At 39.6% G+C, this 19,404-nt stretch overlaps 1 protein-coding gene across 4 annotated transcripts in view; it reads right to left on the minus strand.

The window, feature by feature from the left end:
- The window catches only part of DCL3 (dicer-like 3), a 145,061-nt gene that overhangs the window by 62,892 nt on the left and 62,765 nt on the right, over window positions 1–19,404 (minus strand). For all 4 annotated transcript variants that reach the window (XM_090017661.1, XM_090017660.1, XM_090017659.1 and 1 more), the window contains exons 15-17: window positions 18,891–19,162; window positions 18,258–18,763; window positions 18,088–18,185 (exon numbers count right to left, since the gene is read on the minus strand). In XM_090017661.1, the coding sequence (XP_089873787.1) occupies window positions 18,088–18,185; window positions 18,258–18,763; window positions 18,891–19,162 (876 nt within the window). The remainder of the gene's footprint in view (window positions 1–18,087; window positions 18,186–18,257; window positions 18,764–18,890; window positions 19,163–19,404) is intronic.

Consider the following 19,404-nt stretch of genomic DNA (forward strand, 5'->3'; position numbering starts at 1 on the left):
CTACGGACCTCAACTACATTATCTATAAACTCACGACTCATAACAATCCCTACTCCATTCCTATTTCTATTTATTCCTGTATACCAAATCTTATATCCCTAAGGTTCTATCACTTTTGCTTTCTCACCTACCCATTTGGTCTCTTGTAGACATAAAATATCAATCTTTCTCCTACACATAACATCTACTAACTCTACCAACTTACCAGTTAAAGACCCTATGTTCCAAGTGGCTAACCTAATTTTCTGGTCTTGGACTAACTTTTTTACCCCCACCCGTCCAACAAAGTGAGGGAACCCTTGCCTATTTGACACCACACCCGGGCGCCGGTGTGACGCGTCGCTTCTGGGGGACGACCTAGCATCCCTTGCCCATTTATCACTGCCTCCGGGCCTATAGAGTACAGCGCGTCACTCAGTAGGGAACGCCCCAACGAAATTCTCATATTGGTTCATATTCATAGGGTATGACAAAGTTTTTATGCAGGCTGTCACAGGCCTACCGCAACCCTCCTCCTTGATCCGGGCTTGGGACCGGCAGTGTATAACTTAAAATAATAATACATACATATACACTCATATGAATATAATATATATATATATATGAAAAAACAGAATTTTTATCACTTAAAAAAGGCATTTTTGTTACAACAGTCATATTTCATAGAAGGGGTATTTGTGTCATTTCTTACATTGGAATAATGTTGTATTATTTGTTTGTTTGAAAGGGTATTTTGGTACCACAAAGAAATATACTTTAATATAGAAGGACGTGACCCAAGGGATGAGGCACGATCCATTGAGTTCTTCTCTGTCCTTTCTACTTTCTTATTTCTCTCTCATTCATATAGTGAGAATTGCATGGCACACATCCCGAGGCAATTCATGTCATGGTATCATAGCAGGGTAAGGATAAGACCTTGTCAAGTAAAGGTTGCTGAATCTTCAAAATATCTCCTTCTGGTCTCTCATCTGGTTGGTATTTTCCCCTCTTTGATAAAACCCTAGTCTTCCTTTCTTCTCTTTATTCTCTATTTTTACGCTTTTATTCTCATCGTCATTCCTTCCCTTCTCTTAGTCATTCAGCTTCATTTTCATGTGTCAATTTCTTTATCTACTTATTCTTCTCTTGGTCACAGCTAAGCAATATTGATCTGCATATACATATATCTTTAGGGTGTGCCTCCTTGAAAAAAAAAAAGAGGCCAAAAAAAAGGAAAATCAGATCTGATCAGACCTATCGGCAGTGATATAGATCTGATTCAAAAAAAAAAAGGAAAATCAGATATCTCGACCATAGTGACAAAAGTTTAAAAAGGCAATTTTTCGGTTGTGAATTTCTCCGGAGATTTTCAACTTTATAATATATCTCCAGTTTTTCAGCAAATTCTCAGGAAAATATTAAAAAATCAAATAAAATCTCAAAAATCTAAACAAATCAAAAAATTCAAATAAAAGCAAACTAATTACACAATTAATTTTACATGCAATATATGTAATCTACTTTCAATCCCACTAACCATATCTATTGTATGTCGTGCACGGATTGCTATCACAGGTTTAACTATTCTATTATATACCAACAATCCTTAACAGAAATTGTTTTCATTTTTAACATTCTTCATATAAAAACTTCTCCTTGTTCCTCTTGCAGAAGCCATAAAACTATGCTTTCATATTCCTAATATTTCTTGATGTAATATCTCGCAAATTGAGTCTAGTTTTAAATTCAATAAATATGATTTTTTATTTAATAAATAAGATTTTTTTATTTAAAAAAAATATTTTTTTTTACTATTTGAAGTGATGTAATATATATATAGTGGTCGCCGCACTATATATATATATATAGTGGTCGATATTGAGATCGTGGGCCTATTAGCGAAAACCCATAATCCATTCACGATAGGATAAACCAGCTTCAAAACTAATAATTATTATAATAATAATAATAGAAATATAAGATATATATTATACTAGAGTCTAGTTAGAAAGAATCTCTATTTCCTTAAGGAAATAGAGTTCTGTCTATTTTGATAAGGATGTCCCCTCAAAGGGAGGAGTCCTATTTTGGGTATAAGAAGGTTGTGACCCCCTCTCTCTCAATATCGACCTAGAGAGAAAGGGAGAGAGTTGAACCGTGAGAAAGAAAGGAAGAGAGAGAGCAGCAAGTGGGGGGAAGCAGCGTGAGCATCTCCAATGCCTTCTTCAGCGTCTCCTTTCATTTCTTCATTGAGTAGCAAATCAAGGTATGGGTGTAAACACCCCAAATTTTCCTCATCCATTGTCAGACACCCCCTCGTGCAGAGATGCCAACCCTGGTAGGTTAGTATAGGAGTCCAACCCCGAGTCTGTTTTAGAAAATTAACATTTTACCCACTTTAGTTAGGAAAATTACCATTTTACCCTTATGTTATCCTACACCCATATCAGTCAGAGTCAATCAAGCTCATTCTTAAGCTCAGAACAATAAGAATGACAGTCATTTCTAGCTCACCTGAGCTCACAGTGAGCTGGTCATATTCATTTCTAGTCATTCCTGCCAAAATGGGATCATTTCTTCAAAAAAGAGCTCATTTCTAGTTCAAATCCAAGCCAATTGTCTCTGAGTCAATCATTCTCAGTCAGTCATATTCCATTTAGTCTAGCTTGATCTCACCAGAAGTTCAAGTGCTTCAGTTTCAGTTCAAATCTATTTTCCAGTGTCTAGGAGCCCACTATAACCCATTTCAGCTCATTTTAGCTGGAATTGAACTAAATTTTGTCAGTTGAGCTAGTGTTTGAGCTTCAATTTTAGTTCATCTCAGTATTACTAACCTTTGTTCCAGCTCAAACTCAGTTCTTGTCCACAACTCACTTCACTCTAGTGACCATTTCTTACCATTTCTCTGAAAATGACACCAATTCTCGAGCATTCAGTCCAGAAGTTTAGTTGAGCCAGTGTTTTGTCCATGGTTGCCAGTTGAGGAAGCGGGAAGCGATACGGGAAGCGGGAGCGGAAAGCGAGGCACTTTCAAAATTTTAGGAAGCGGGGAAGCGTGGGACCACTTAGGACCAATTCGGGAAGTGTCTCGGAAGCGACCTAGGAAGCGTCTCGGAAGCGAGGGGGAAGCGAAAAAAATAAAAATAAAAAATAAAAAATACAAAAAAATCGAAAAAAAAACAGGGGAAGCCAGGGGGAAGCGTGATGGGAAGTGCGCTTCTCAAAAAAGGGGGACGCTTCCCCCACGCTTCGGAAGCGCGACGTTTCGCGCTTCCGAAGCGCGCTTCCCATTTTAGCTAGGCGCTTCCGGTAACCCTGGTTCTGTCAATCCATTTGAGTTCTGAAACCCTAGAACTCAGTTCATTTCAATTCCAATCAGCTCAAACCTCAATTTTTAGAGACACTCTGGCCCGGTAGAGACCAAAAACCATTTCTTGAATCATTTTGCTCATTTTTGTCAAAATTATCACTTTTAAACTGGTACAACTGTCAATCGGGGTCCAATACTTAAAATTTTTCGTCCAGGGTTAGCATTTCATATCATTTCACATCATTTCAAGTCATTTCATTACATTTCATTTCATTTTCGAGATCCAGAACTCCAGTTTTTAAAATTCCAATCCAGATTTGAGTTTCAAAAGCTTTTTGAAATCAATTTCAAACCTGGGTTTTCAAATTTACATTTTTACCCCAGGACTCTAAATTTGGAAATATTTTCCCAAGAAAACAATTTGCATTTTTTTCAAACTCGATTTTCAAATTTTTATATTGGATCCACTCTGCAAAGGGGTATAGAATTTCAAATTTCGAGTTTTATTTCAAAACTACCAAAAATAGCTCATTTCATCCAAAAAAAATTCTGAAAAACCATTCCACCCCTTTGGTTTCCAAAATTGGTTTTCAAAATAATAAGTGGGACCCACTCTAAGTGGTGTCACATTGAAGCTTTTTGGGTTTCAGTTATTTCCTTTTTTAGAAATCGCGTGGGCCCACTCCCATGTGGCGCCCACTTTGAAAACCCTTTTTGAAAAACCGCGTGGGCCCACACCAAGGTGGCACCACATCTAAAAAAAAGAAAAAAAAAATTAAGATTTCTTCTTTTCCCTCCTCTTTTTCTTTCCTTTCTTCTTTTCTTCTTCTTTCTTCTTTTTCCTTCTTCTTTCTTTCCTTTTCTTTCTTTCTTCTCTTTCCTTTCTTCCTTCTCCTTGCTCCCTCTTCCTCCTTGGTCGACCCCCTCTTCCCCTTTTTTTTCTTCTCTTTCTTCCTTCTTCCCTTTCTTCTTTCTTTCCTTTTCCCTTTTCTCCTTTCTATTCTTTCTTCTTCCTCCTCTTCTTTCCTTCTTTCTTTCCCTCCCTTTCTTCCTTCCTTCTTATGGCCTTCCTCTCTTTCCAAAAGCCATAAGCATCATACGGCAGGTTATCTTCCCCATTCATTGATACTCTCTCTCTTCTCTAACCTATCTCTCTCTCCCTCTAAGATCTATCACACGGCTGGGGCAAAAAACCCTCTCTCCTTTTCACGCCTCTCTCTCTCTCTCATTTTTGTTCCCTCTGAGCCCTAACACTCTCAAGAACTTTCTCCTCCCTCTCCCCCCCGCTCTCTTGGTTCCCCTTTGGCTCCAACCACCGGATCCCCCCCCCTTTGGTCAATAGCCCCAACCACTTCTTATTTCAACTTCATCATTGCAGTACATCCAGCCTGGTTGCAGCCTTCTCTACAATCGGTCCAGCCATTGCCCAGCCTCCATCAAAAGCAGCAAGACCAAGCACTTCTAGCCATTACTGCTACTTCGAACCAACTCCACCACAGCTACCACCTCCTTGGTGACGCCCAGCAATATCAAGCCTCAGCCACCTCCAACGCCCTCTTGCTTCAGTCTTGAAGCAACATCAAGCCTGCGCCACCTCTTCCAAGAGCATCTCCAGACGCAGCCACCCTCCACTAGTAGTGGCTTCACTACTCAAACTGTGCAGCTCTGTTTCAACCTCCAGCTTGTAGCAGCAAACTGTGTCCAACACCTTCCATTGGCGGCATCCTCACCCTTGGCGACAGCAACTCTAGCTTTCCACCACCGCTCCAAGCTCAACCATACCTAGTTGCAAACCCAAGGTAAAAATCTTTCCTTGTGTTTTTCTAACATAGCCGGTGAATCCAACTTAAAACAGGATTCATATGTCTGGGAAAATCATATTCTTTAATGGCCATGATGTAAAATTTAGATTTCTAGTGAAAATGCTATGAAAGAGGGGTGATCCATCCGACAAGTGGATCGGATCCCTCCTTTCAATAGCAAATATCAATAAAATGTCGTGCCTCCCTTTTTTATTTTTTATTTATCATCATATTTTATAAAGTTTGCATATTACCATATTGCATTTAGGATATTTTCATCCTTTCATAATAGCATTATTCATATAGTACAGTCTTTGTTAGCATTTAGTTTAGGGTTTATAGATTTCATTTTATGCGCATAATCCAGTTGTTATTTCGTGGGAATGTTTTCGTTTATAAATCGTGAACCTCTGTTTGTTCGTGATCTCCTGCAAAAAAAATTGAATCTATTTGATGTGTGCAACCCCGTTTTAAAAATCCAAAGTCGAATCGGGTTTTAAACCCTATGGAAACAATAAATCCCCTGTAGCAGACTTGCGGACTCGAGATCTCCCCCATGGGAGATCCTATTCACTCTCTAAAAAATGCAGTAGATCCGTGGAAGAATCTACTATTTTACTGTATTTTAGGAGATTTTTCTAAAAGAGTTTGTTATCTGATAAAATTTGAATTTTGCAGACCCCTGCGAAAAGCCTGCTACAGGCTTGTCTGGCTCCAAACCGACCTTAATCTGTTGTGGCACTCCAATCCGTAAGTCGGATGCTTTAACTGTCAAATAAGGAATTGTTCCTTAGAACATCCTCTATCATTTCCCAAAAATTCAAGATTTTAAGACTTAGGTTTCTGTTATTTTTAGATTTTACAAGTTCACCCGTCAATTCCCTATTAGTTTAATTTTGTCAAAATTAGGGGCCTCATAATTCAATGTGTCTTTTGTAACCATAGGTTCAATGCCAAAACAGTAAAAAGAAGAATTGTTTCTCTGTTTGTCAGAGAGATCCTCCTAAAAATTCAGAGGTTTTGGCCACGGTTTGCTATTTTTCCCTTAATTTTTACCAAACCTGTCAATTTGCCTTCAATCCCAAACTCACCTGATTGTGATCCAACTTGCCGGAGTTGTAATTCTCCGACCATAGATCGAATCCTAAATCTGTAAAAGGCAAAAATCCTTGCCTATCACGCCATAAAATTTTGTGCATTTCCATGGTAAGTTAATATTCGAAATTAGGTTGTCATTACGGCAAATGTAGGCTAAAAGGCAAAAATCATGCATTTTAGGGTTTTTTTATTGAATTTTCATATTCGAAAAATATCAAAAAAAGTTGATTTTCGTATTATATTCTGTTATTGGGTTTAATCTAGGTGTCCATGCCAAATTTGATGCAATTTCAAGTTCATTTGCCATGTGTGTTAGTTAAACTGGCGAAATTCAGTGTTTTGTGATATTTTTGCATTTTTAGGGTTTTATCATTCATATAATCATTTCATATCATACTGTGTTTGATTTCAATTTCAATTTCATTTGCAATCATTTGAATTTCAAAATCCCCATTTTTACAAAATTACTTTCTGAAAACCCTGATTTCAAGGCCATAGTTTTGCTATCAAGGGCATTTTCATCATTTTCACCTCAATTTTGAATTTCCAACTTTCATTTTTCATATTTTCATGCATACAATCATGTCATATCATATTATGTTTGATTTTGTCTTCATTTGAATTTCAAAGTTATTATTTTACAAAATATCTTTCTGAAAACCCTGATTTCAAGGCCATAGTCTTGCTATCAGGGCAATTTGGTCATTTTCATCCCAAATTCGAATTTCCAAATCTTATTTTGATATTTTCAAATCAATTTATTTCTTATGTTTATATCAGGGAGGTATGAATCAGGGTTTACATCTGGATAAAATCCGATAATTTTCCGATATAGTTTTGCTCAGGGGGAGAGAGAGGAGAGATTACGGCAAAAAAAATTTTTTGCCCTAATCCTCCTCCTTTTCATCGGGGGGGGGGGGGGAATTTCGCCCAAAAATTTGGACAAAAATGACCCAGGGTCGTGTTGACCGCACCCGGTGCCGCACCCGCACGCGATCCCGCGTCGCGTCGACGCGGGTGCGGCACCTGTTTTGCCGAGTCCCTGTGACATAGTCCACCGCACTGTCAAGGACTTTCGTCGAACTGACGGAACGAGCCGAATGGCTCGAGCTAAGCATGGAAAATGAAGTTTATGAGGGCTTCATCTTTACCAAGAGCAACAATCAGAATGAGCAGAAGAAGGCTCACTTCACTCTTTCTGTCAATGATAACAAAGGCAACAAGAAAAATCGTGATAACAATTCAGAGGGATCCAAGAGCCAAAAAGGAAAGTTCTCCAACAAAAATAAGCCTCTTCAATCTAGTCCTCAGCATAAAGAGAAAGATCAAGAAAAATCAAAGCGCAAGGATTGGAGTACTGATCGAAAGTTCACCCCTCTAGACCAGGCACTGGAGAGTATTCTGGAATACATGCTCACAAGAGATATGATTTGTTTGCCTAAAGCAGCTGATCTCCCAGCAATCATGGGCAGATTCAAAGAAAAGTTCTACAAATTTCATCGAGTAGTAGGGCATGACATCGAGAATTGTTTTGTCCTAAAGAACATCATCCAAGATTACATCGACAAGAATCTCCTTATTGAAGATGAGAAAGACATCAGTCGATCATCCTAATCAAGTTTTTCTAAGAAATTGACAATATCAAGGCTGTCACTTTTATCATTTTGTCATAATTGTCATTTTGAAGGGACAATGCAGTCTGAGTTCTCTTATCAATCTGTTATTTCCCTCTTTAATGCATTAATAAATTTATCAATTTTCCTCATGGCTTGGCGCTATCTTTTATATTCCTCCTTTGCAAAAGGCTTCCCGAATCAATCAATCAAGAAGCAGACTGAATTGGAGAGATAATAGCGACTGAATTGGTTAGCAAGAGGAATCCAGTTTAAACTGAACGGGGTTTGGTTCGAGCACCCTAACAGGTGGACAAAATCGGGTTTGGTCAAAATTGAACTGGGGTTTGTTGAGCTAGGTTTGGACTGGGTGCAGTCCGGGCAAGGTTTAATAGGGGAGACTTGGTAAGTGGGTTAGGCTAGCTGGGAGCAGTTGGCTTGGTTGAGTGCAGCTGAGGTGAAGGTGCAGGTTGGCTGAGTTAGGTAGCAGTGCTGAAAAAGGTGGCTAGAATAGCCACCAATTAATGGTGGTTAGAGGAGGGGAGAGAGACTGAAATGGGAGAGGGAGGAAATGAGGAGGAGAGAAGTGGGTCGAAGGAGGGGGGACTGGTCCTATTTATAGGACAAAGAGTGAGCCTTGGTGTTGCCAAATGGCAACACCAAGAGGGTCACATTTTGGGTTGGCCATATACAAGTGTTGAACAAGTTCAATACTTGTATACTTTACCAATACCATGGGATCCAAAACAATGGGCGCCCCATGCTCTAGTATAAATGGGTCTATGGGTTGGATCTTCGTGATCCAACCCTAGGTCCAGCTGGCCCAATCAATTGAGTTGGCTGAACTGGTTGGTCAGCCACTTAGTTACACTAACTAAGTGAGCACTTAGTTAGTGTAACTAAGCCTAGTTAGGCTTAAGTACTACATATATATTGTATATATATTAAGGCACATGAATGCCCCCGCCCCTTAATTCATAAAACCTGGTTGACTGACTCAGTCAACTAGGGAATGGACAAAAATGATGTCATAAATGTCCTGCGATAATTACAAAAATGACTGTTTTACCCTTGACACATTCTGAGCATGTTTCGAATGAGTTTTAACTCCGATTTCGAAGAAATCAAAACTATTCTTCTTGGTTTTTCAATACGAATGCAACCAAGTGTCCAAAACTCATAGAGGGGCCAACCCAAGGTTACCAGAAGCGCCATAGGACCTGGAGAAGTGCGCTTCCCCAAAGCGCATTTCGGTAGCACGCGCTTCCCATTTAGAGGAAGCGCAATTTCCCTTTATTTTTTCCTTTTTTTGGTTTTTTTCTTCTTGTTTTTCTTTCTTTTTTCCCTTTTTGTGCTTCCCCGCACTTTTGCCTCACTTCCACCTCACTCCCTAGGTCGCTTTTTGTTCGCTTCCTAGGTCACTTCCGTTCACTTCTCTTCTCACTTCCGAGACGATTCCTGGTTTGTTTCTAAGTCGTTCAGCGCTTCTCGTTTCCTAAAATTTTGGAAGTGCTTCGCTTCCCGCTTCCCGCTTCCCGAATTGTGCCCCGCTCTCGCTTCCCTGACTAGCAACTTTGGGCCAACCTCCTTTGTTGTTGTAACTATGTTCTTTAAAATGGATGAAGCATATTGGTTTCTTATTTCTTTGTTCTTGCCTCTTGTTTCTTCTTCTTTCCTAACCATGGATTCCCAAGCATGAATATATACCTATCTATAATGTCTTGTGTATTTTAGGTTTGATATATTCTAGGTACACCCATTAACATTAGTTTAAGCCCACCTAGTGTATACTTAGGTTTTTCCTTTTATTTATGTTACTTTTATTATTATATTTTTTGGTCATCACTAAGATGACCAATTATCTTTTTGGCCAGCTAGCCATGGGATATAGCCTGACGCCTAGTTGGAGGAGGTCCGACTAGCGGTTGGATCTTCCTCCAACTAGCCGTTAGGCTAGTCCCTTTAAGTTGGTGTGTGTGTGTCCTATGTAAATTATGAGGGACCGATAGGGTATGTGAGCATAATGTGTGCAAGTATACTATGTGTAATGAGTATATGATGTATGAGTGTGTGGTGTGCATGATGTATGTATGAGTGTTAACTGTAGCGAGAATGGGTTTTGTATATATATGTGTGCTTTGCAGAATTAAAAAAGTAAATTTTCTTCTTTTTTGCTTTGTATTTTATATGTAATTGTTATTTTGTCTTTGGCGAAATGCATTATTATCTATCTTGTCTTGTGCCTCGAATTCCATGCCATTTCATGACAGTTACAGCATTTTCAACTGTTAAAATCAGTCGTCTGAAGTCTCTTTTATTCTTAAAGTTCCTTTTTTGATATTTCATATATAATGAGGGACCCATATGTAATTTCCTCTTTAGGCTAACCTCTATTTAAACTAGAGGAGAGTAGCCCTAAGTGTGAGAATAAGTCTCTCTCTCTCTCTCTCTCTCTCTCTCTCTCTCTCTCTCTGTGTGTGTGTGCTCCATTCAAGTTTCAACATGGTATCAGAGCAGTAGGTCTTGGGGAGCGTGAGCACTTCTTCTGTCTGCACAAAAGCTCAAAAAAAAAAGTGTGCGTGTATTTTGTTTTTTTACGAGTATACAGATCTGATGTCTTGACACAGATCTGTAATCAGATCTAAAGACCTTAGTGGATATTTTGTTTTTGTCATCTGGATCGAGTAGCGGCTGGTATGGGTGATGTGTAAAAGTCGTGGAAATTTTTTTTTGATAACGGATCTAAGTGGGGTGAAGAAAATCTATTTTGTTCATGGATCTGGATGTCAAAAATATTTTGTTTCAACTGATCTAGTGCTGCCGTGAAACATGTATCGTGGGGAGCAAAAAATGATCCGAGGATTGCCGTGAGACATCTATCTTGTCTCGTGGAGGATTATTTTTTTTAAGATTCTTTTGGATTTATGAAGAATAGTTCAGATCTGATCTCAGATCAGGGGTCGTGTTTCATCACCGCCTCTAGTGCCGTCTCTGGTGGTGTCGTGGTTTCTGCATTGTGATTGAGCAGATCGGGTGGTCGTGCAGTATTCAAAATTGAACCCTTAATGTATAGAATCTGATCTGACGTTCCTTCTCCAGCAAAAACACAGATCAGATGGTGATCGTTGACAGCATCTACAACGACTGGTGTTCGTGTGTAATCTGGATCGCATTCTCCTTATTGTGATCCGATTGTCCGACTGTGTTGGATCTGACTTCAAAGTGCGTCAATGGTGGTAGAGTGGATGTTGAATAAGTCATCAGTTTCGGGCATGAACCTGACGCATCTCTATCGTGTTGGATGTGGTGTCGTGGTATGCAGCCTGTCGTAGTTGTGGTATGCAGTCTGTCGTGGTTGTGGTATGCAGCCTATCGCAGTACCTTGTTAAGGTGGATGCTTAGTCAGTGGTTGTGGATCTCAGATTTTATCTGTGAAATTAAATCTTGATATTCTCGGTTTTATAGCTGGTTGTTGGTGTGCATCAGATCTGGACTTTCAGCAGGTCGTGTAAGTGTGTGGTTGTACCTGCGTTTTGAATCAAGCTCATTATTTTATCTTATGGCTCAAGTGGTTAAATCAGATGCAAATTACTCCAATGACTTTGTAACTCTTAGCAGGGCTGAATATGACGAGCTCCTTGCCTTACGGCCATCCACTTCGAAGTCTCTTGTTGCAGAGGTTGCGGGCTCGGCAGGTGATGGCCTTTCTGGCCAAGGTGGTAGGTGGATCATTGATTCAAGAGCATCTAGACACTTGTGTGGAAATTCGTGTAATTTTTTAAATTTAAAACCTGTGTCTGATCAAAAAAAGGTAGTTCTTGCTGATGGCAGTTCTTACCCAATTGTAGGGCAGGGAAACATGTTTATTTCCCCTACTCTTCAATTGTCAAATGTTCTTCATGCTCCTTTTCCACAGAATCTATTATCTGTTAGTCGAATGACAAAAGAGCTTAATTGTAGGGTGATTTTTTATCCTATGGGTTGCACTTTTCAGGACTTGCTGACGGGGAAGAGGATCAGTGGCGGCTATGAGGAAGGTGGTGTATTATCTACATCAACCAGTGGATTCGGTCTATTCTACTATTACATCATCCTCAAGTCCTCTATTGTGGCATCGTCGTCTGAGTCACCTTCCAGTGCCAAAACTTCATCGTGTCATTCCTCATATACCTTCTTCTGATTCTTTTCAGTGTGAAACATGTCAATTGGGAAAACATTGTCGAAGCTCCTTTCCCTCGAGTCAGAGTCTGTCGAGTCAAAGATTGTTTGATCTTCTTCGTGTCGATGTATGGGGTCCGAGTAGGATTCCTAGTAGGACTCAGTGTCATTATTTGGTTATTGTTCATGACTTCTTAAGGTTATCGTGAGTGTTTCTGTTAAAAGATCGGTCTCAAGGCCCTATCATTCTTAAATCTTTAATTGCTGAAATAAAAACTCAATTTAACGTGTGTGTTAAAAGTGTTCTCACTGATAATGCCCTTGAGTTCAAATCCAAAGACTTGCTTTAATTCTATTCTGCTAATTGGATTCAACCTCAATTTACATGTCCCCATACATCCCAGCAAAATGGTGTGGCTGAGAGAAAACATAAACAAATCCTCAATGTCGCTCGATGCCTAATGATTCAATCCAATATGCTTGCGTCATACTGAGGCGATGCGATTTTGACTGTTGGCTTTCTTATAAATCGCATGCCTTCAAGTTCTGTAGAAGACCAGATCCCAATTCAAATTCTCCATCCAGAGGTTCCTCTCTTTCCTATCCCCCCTAAAGTTTTTGGTAGTGTGTGTTTTGTGCATAAGCTAGGTCCTGATCGAGATAAACTTGCTTCGCAGTCTATTAAATGTGTTTTTCTTGGGTATCCTAAGAATCAAAAAGGATATCGTTGCTATGACCCTATATCCCATAAAGAGTATGTCAGTGCAAACGTTACCTTCTTTGAGTCTATTCCATATTTTTCGAGTACTACTCCAAGGTTACAGGAGAGTCATGGCGATGTCCTTCCTCTGCCAATTCCTCATTTTCCTTTAGAGTTGTTTCCTCCACAGTCTTTGGCTCCATCCTCCGAGGAGTCTCACTACCAAAACCCTCCTATAGTATACACTCACAGGTTACCCCCTACCTCCATGCCCAAATTATCTCCTTCTCCCGAGGTAAGTATCTTTGAGCATACTGAAGTGTCTGCTCTTGATGATGATCTTCCTATTGCTGTGAGCAAGGGAAAAAGATAGTGCACCTTCATCCCATTTCTCACTTTGTTTGAGAAATTAATCTTGGGGCATCTATGAAGAATTTTATTTTGGCTATGTCTGCCTCCTCTATTCCGCTTCATCACAGTCAAGCTTTATTCGACCCCAAATGGATGCAGGCTATGCGGGATGAGATGGATGCCCTATACTCTAAGGGCACTTGGGACTTGATTGATCCTCCTACTGATGCAAATATTGTTGGCTGCAAATGGGTATATACCATTAAATATAACTCGGATGGGTCAATTGAACGGTACAAAGCCCGGTTGATTGCAAAAGGCTATACTCGGACTTATGGTGTTGACTTTTTTGAAACCTTTTCCCCAGTTGCTCGCCTTGGCACTAATCGTCTCGTGCTTTCTGTTGTTGTGCACTATGGTTGGCCCTTGTCTCAGTTGGATGTCAAGAATGCCTTTTTGAGGTTCATGGTGATTTGCATGAAACACTCTACATGCAACAACCCCTAGGTTTTGAGGTTCAGGGTGAGTGTCAGAAGGTGTGCAAGTTGAAGAAGGCTATTTATGGCCTGAAGCAGAGCCCTCGGGCATGGTTTCACAAATTATTTGAGGTAATGTCGGATTTTGGATTTGTCAGGTCAGCTTCAGACCACTCTTTGTTTATCAAAAAAACTAGTGCCGGAATTGTTGTTATGGTGATATATGTCGATGACATCATATTGTTAGGGGGCAATGCCCAAGATATTTCTGCAACAAAAGATCATCTTCTGAAACATTTTGTTACTAAAGATCTTGGTTCCCTCTGATATTTTCTGGGGATCGAGGTGGCAAGAAACAAAGAGGGCTTAGTTTTGTCACAAAGAAAGTATGTTTTGGATTTATTAAAAGAGACTGGTGTTAAATATGTATATGTAAATGAATATATTTTTGTACTGTATTGTACTACTGTACTGTATTGTACTGTATTGTACAGCATATTGTACTGTATTGTACTGTATTGTACAGCATACTGTACTGTATTGTACTATTGTACTGTATTGTACCACTCGTACAACATATAAATATCAATGGAAAGGGGAGAAGACATCATTGCCGCCCAACATTTTTTTTTCTCTCTTCCCTCTTACCTCTCTCTCTATCTCTTGCTACGATAGTAAGGTGACTCCCACATCTGATTTCTCACATGGTATCAGAGCCAAGGGCGTGGTAATCACGATCATCTGGAAGGCCCCTAAGGACCTTGACGTGCGTTTTTGGGCGTTCTCAAGGAAAGTGTTTTTTTTTCATCTTTTCTCTGTTGTTTCTCCGTTGAATCACTATATTTCGACGTCGTTTCTTCATTTCCTCATATCGTGCATCTTTTCCTTCTTACATATTCTGTTATCCCCAATTTTATCAACCCTAATTTCTGTTTTCCCCAAATTTGGGAACCCTCATTTCTCAAAAGTGCCTCTTTTCTCAAACTTCTTGTGATTTCTTATCTATTTCTTACAATATAGTTGATAAATCGTACATTCTGCACGATTAACTAAAAAATCGTGATTTCCAAAACTCAAAAATTTCTGTTCGTACGGTTCTGTCCGTACAACCTACGAATTTCTGTCGTGCTATTTGATTCATCTTTGATCTTCTTCCTTATGGATTCTAAAATCAGCCCCGGATTTCTTTCTCAACTTGTTTCTCACAAATTAACTCATGATAACTACTTACTTTGGAAACGCCAAATTCTGCCGTTTATCCGAAGTCATGGTCTTTCCGGGCATCTGGATGGGGGATCACCCGCCCCACCTATGACTATTACGCAAGAGGTAACTGGTAATGATGGGAAGGTGAGTTGCATTGCTATTCCAAATCCTGCGTATGATGTTTGGTTTCAGAAGGACCAATCTGTGGTTGCCTATTTGACTGCCACGTTATCTGATCGTATATTACAAACTATCTCTGACCATTTTACTGCTGCAGAACTATGGAGACATCTTGCTCACTCTTATTCACAGGTTTCTGAATCACGTGCACTTCAACTGAAATGGCAGTTCCAATCTATGCGAAAGGGAACTAAGACCATTACTGAATTTCTAGGGGATATCAAAATTATCATTGATTAGTTGGCTAGGAATGAAGCCAACTAACATTCTGATGGATCCCAAAACTCATATGTTCGAAGACAAGTCTTAATATGTGGATAGTGCCAGCTTTAGATCCTTGGTGGGTAAGTTGTTATATGTGACTGTTACTAGACCTGACATTTCATTAGCAGTGAGTAAAATCAGTCAATTCATGGATAAACCTACCAAAGTTCACTGGGATGCCGCTATGATGGTTCTCAGGTACTTAAAGTCATCTCCTGGTAAAGGATTGTTGTTTAAACAAAATTCTTCCTTGGACGTTGCTGCTTACACTGACGCAGATTATGCGGGGTCTATTGAAGATAGAGAGTCAACAACTGGATTCAGTGTTTTTGTGGGAGCAAATCTCGTTACCTGAAGGAGTAAGAAACAAACTGTTGTAGCCAGGTGGAGCGCTGAATCGGAATACCGAGCTATGGCTCAGACCGCAACTGAGATTATGTGGGTAAAATCAGTTTTGACCGACCTTCAGGTGAAAGTATCCCTACCTATGTTGATGGTGTGTGACAATAGGGTTGCTACATATGTTTACCTAGGGTTCGATGCATCTCATTGATCCTTCAACATGGTATCAGAGCTTTCGAACTTGGGAATCTGATTTCTGTGTGTTGTGCCAGACACTCTCTACCTAAGTCGTTGTTCAAGGGTGCTGGTGCTAACATCCTGCGTGTTGTAGCTGGTGCTGGTGTGCTTGCTGGCTACGACAAGCTGCAGCTGATCGTCTTTGGTAAGAAGTACGGATCTGGTGGCGGTGGCTAATGGGTGTTCTTGGTATGACCCATTTCACAGATACTGATGAAATACAAGAGCTCCTTGGAGTGCTTCTCGATTATCTTGAAGAACGAGGGTGCTAAGTCGTTGTTCAAGGGTGCCGAAAAATGGTCGTTGATCTGCATATTGTGGTGCATACCCAAATAGGAAATCAGGTCTGATCGTAAGTGCCTGTGTCGTTTGTGGGTGCCGAAAAAAAAAAAGGAAGGCAGTTGCTGATCTGTGTGTCGTGGGGAAGATCAAACACAGTTGTTGATCTACATATTGTGGTGCAGTCCCAACAGGAAATCAGGTCTGATTGTAATTTCCTGTGTCGTTTGTGGGTGCCGGAAAAAAAAAAAAAGGCAGTTGCTGATCTGTGTGTCGTGGTGAAGATCAAACATAGTTGTTGATCTACATATTGTGGTGCAGTCCCAAACAGGAAATCAAGTCTGATTGTAATTTCCTGTGTCGTTTGTGGGTGCCGAAAAAAAAAAGGCAGTTGAGGAAGAATCAGATCTGACTGAGTTTAGATCTGATTATTTAGTGGATCGTGGGAGTAGACTTGAACAATGCTATTGTTGTTGTACATTCTTTGGAATGTGTGAAGGCAGAGCTCGTGAAGGTTGATCGCGTGAAGGTGATTTCTGGATTTCTTTTTGGACAGATCGTCTGTAAAAGATCGGATCTACAAGTCGTGATGAATCCATGGGTTCCTGATCTGGTGAGTGGTATGGATGTTGCGCAGACGTCGTGAAGCAGAGTAACAGTTTTTTTTGTGTGTGGACCTGCATAGTGTGGAGTTTTTTTTTGTCGTAGTGGAGACAAATTAGTGTCATCAATCTGAGTCCTGTTCGTTTTTAACCCATTCTTTTCCTTATGGCTCAAGTGGTTAAATCAGATGCGGATTGCTCCAATGATTATATAACTCTTAGCCGGGCTGAATATAACATGCTTCTTGCTTTACGCTCATCCTCTTCGAAGTCTTTTGTTGCTAAGGTTGCCTGCTTGGCAGGTGATGGCCTATCTGGCCAAGGTGGTAAGTGGATCATTGATTCTGGAGCATCCAGACACTTGTGCGGAAATTCAAGTAACTTTTTAAGTTTAAATCCTGTAACCGATCAAAAAGGGGTAGTCATTGCTGATGGCAGTTCTTCCCCAATTGTAGGGCAGGGAAACATGTTTATTTCCCCTACCCTTCAACTGTCAAATGTTCTTCATGCTCCTTCTTTTCCACAGAATTTATTATCTGTCAGTAGAATGACAAAAGAGCTGAATTGTAGGGTAATTTTTTATCCTATGGGTTGCACTTTTCAGGACTTTCTTACGGGGAAGAGGATCGGTGGCAGCTATGAGGAAGGTGGTGTGTATTATCTACATCAACCAGTGGGTTCTGTCTATTCTGATGTTACGTCTTCCTCGAGTCCTTTGTTATGTCTATTCTGAAGTGTTCGCACTGATAATACTCTTGAGTTCAAATCCAAAGACTTGCTTCAATTCTATTCTGATAAAGGGATTCAACCTCAATTTACATGTCCTCATACATCCCAACAAAATGTTGTGGCTGAGAGGAAACATAGACAAATTCTCAATGTCGCTTGGTGCCTAATGATTCAATCCAATAAGAGAACTTCTTAATCTCAACAACATATATTGCCAACAACCCAGATTTTCATGAAAGGACTAAACATATTGAAGTTAACTATCACTATGTACGTGACTTGGTTCAGAGTGGTTATATTTGAAAGATCATGTATCTTCCGAAAATCAAGTAGCTTATGTCTTTACCAAGGCTCTCACGAGGCCTAGTTTCTCTCATTGTTGTGACAAGCTGAGCATGATTGATATCTATGCTCCAGCTTGAGGGGGAGTATTAAGATCAGTCGTCTGAAGTCTCTTTTATTCTTAAAGTTCCTTTTTTGATATTTCATATATAATGAGGGACCCATATGTAATTTCCTCTTTAGGCTAACCTCTATTTAAACTAGAGGAGATTAGCCCTAAGTGTGAGAATAAGACTTTCCTCTCTCTACCGACCTCTCTCTCTCTCTCTCTCTCTCTCTCTCTCTCTCTCTCTCTCTCTCTCTCTCTCTCTCCATTCAAGTTTCAACATTAACCATACTTCTGGTTATGACCTGAAAAAAAAAGAGCAGCAGAAGTAATAAATACATATCAATCTTTAGCCTACATATTGATGTACCTTCACGGCTTTCCTTCGAAGAAAGCAGATTATGTGGATTATGACTTTGTTTCAATAGAAACAAGGGCTGTTCGCTATAATGAAGTTCAATTCCATACCTGGGCAACAATGTAGTTATGATCAGCAAACTTAATGGATTTACAAAAGCAGATATTGCAGTAGAAACTTACTTTTTCTTGAAATAATCTGTGTAGGAACCATAAATTGATTGCTTTGAATCACATGAACCTTCAAACGGACTATCAGCAGTTGCATCATGCACCACATCAGTAACATAATAAATTCTTCCAGTATGGATGGCTAAAACAACCATATCCTTAAGGTCAAGAAAGCCACAAAAAGTATTGGCCAAATGAATATTTTCTGATTTCTTGGCATCCTGCCTTTGTATGGTTTCTACGTGGAAATTACTCATAGTCGGCAAATGATTAGCCTTCAGAATTTCAGATACTGAGAAACAGGTGTCAATAGTGTTCCAATCAATGGTTGGGTTTTCTTGGGATTGTACAGTTTGCTGAGCCATGGGTAACACCATGTACATATTTGTAGAAGGCCACAATGCTGTGTTGTCCATTGCCAATATCTTTTGTCTTTCGCCAGAAGCTTTTGATACATGAATCAACTTTCCAAAGAGTCCATTAAAGAAAAGTTCATGAAATATTTTTGACCTCTTCAACTGATGACAAGTAGGAATCAAGTCAAACAATATTAGTAAATAATGCAATAAAAACAGAAAGAAGGTGAAGAAGATAATACAGAGTTAAAACCAATGGCAAATTTTTGCAAGAAGACTTGACATGTACCTGATTCATGTCCAGGTGGACCTGACCACATGGAGAAGCATGCGTCTTAACCACTTTGTTATTTTGTAAATACAGATATATCTCGGCATGTGAAACATCATCATCTAATTCCTCTTTGACTAAGAAAATGAATCCTGGATATTTCTCCTCACTGTTGCAAACGAAAAATAAACTATATGCATATAAGGTGATGGAATCAAGCACATTTTCCCATGTGCCAGATAAAACATCTGCAGTGGCTGAACCATGTAACTCCTTCCTCTTTGTAGTGCCTTCAACAACAGGAAAAAGAAAAAAGGGTAACGTCAACAAATTGGGGGGAGAAAGGCAAAAAAGCCAAACACATAAATGGCCATTACTGAGTTAAATGCATTCAGCTAGCATATACAACATAAACATTCAGGCAAATATATTTGTTAAGTTATGTGTAACCAGTTTGTGGAATCTTGATGTGCATATTATGATATTAAAGAAACAAATGTTTAGCCAACCTATTTTCAAATCACATACACAT

This window comes from Nuphar pumila, chromosome 9 (assembly GCF_984573655.1).
Source record: "Nuphar pumila chromosome 9, dmNupPumi1.hap1.1, whole genome shotgun sequence".
Classification (NCBI taxonomy): domain Eukaryota; kingdom Viridiplantae; phylum Streptophyta; class Magnoliopsida; order Nymphaeales; family Nymphaeaceae; genus Nuphar; species Nuphar pumila.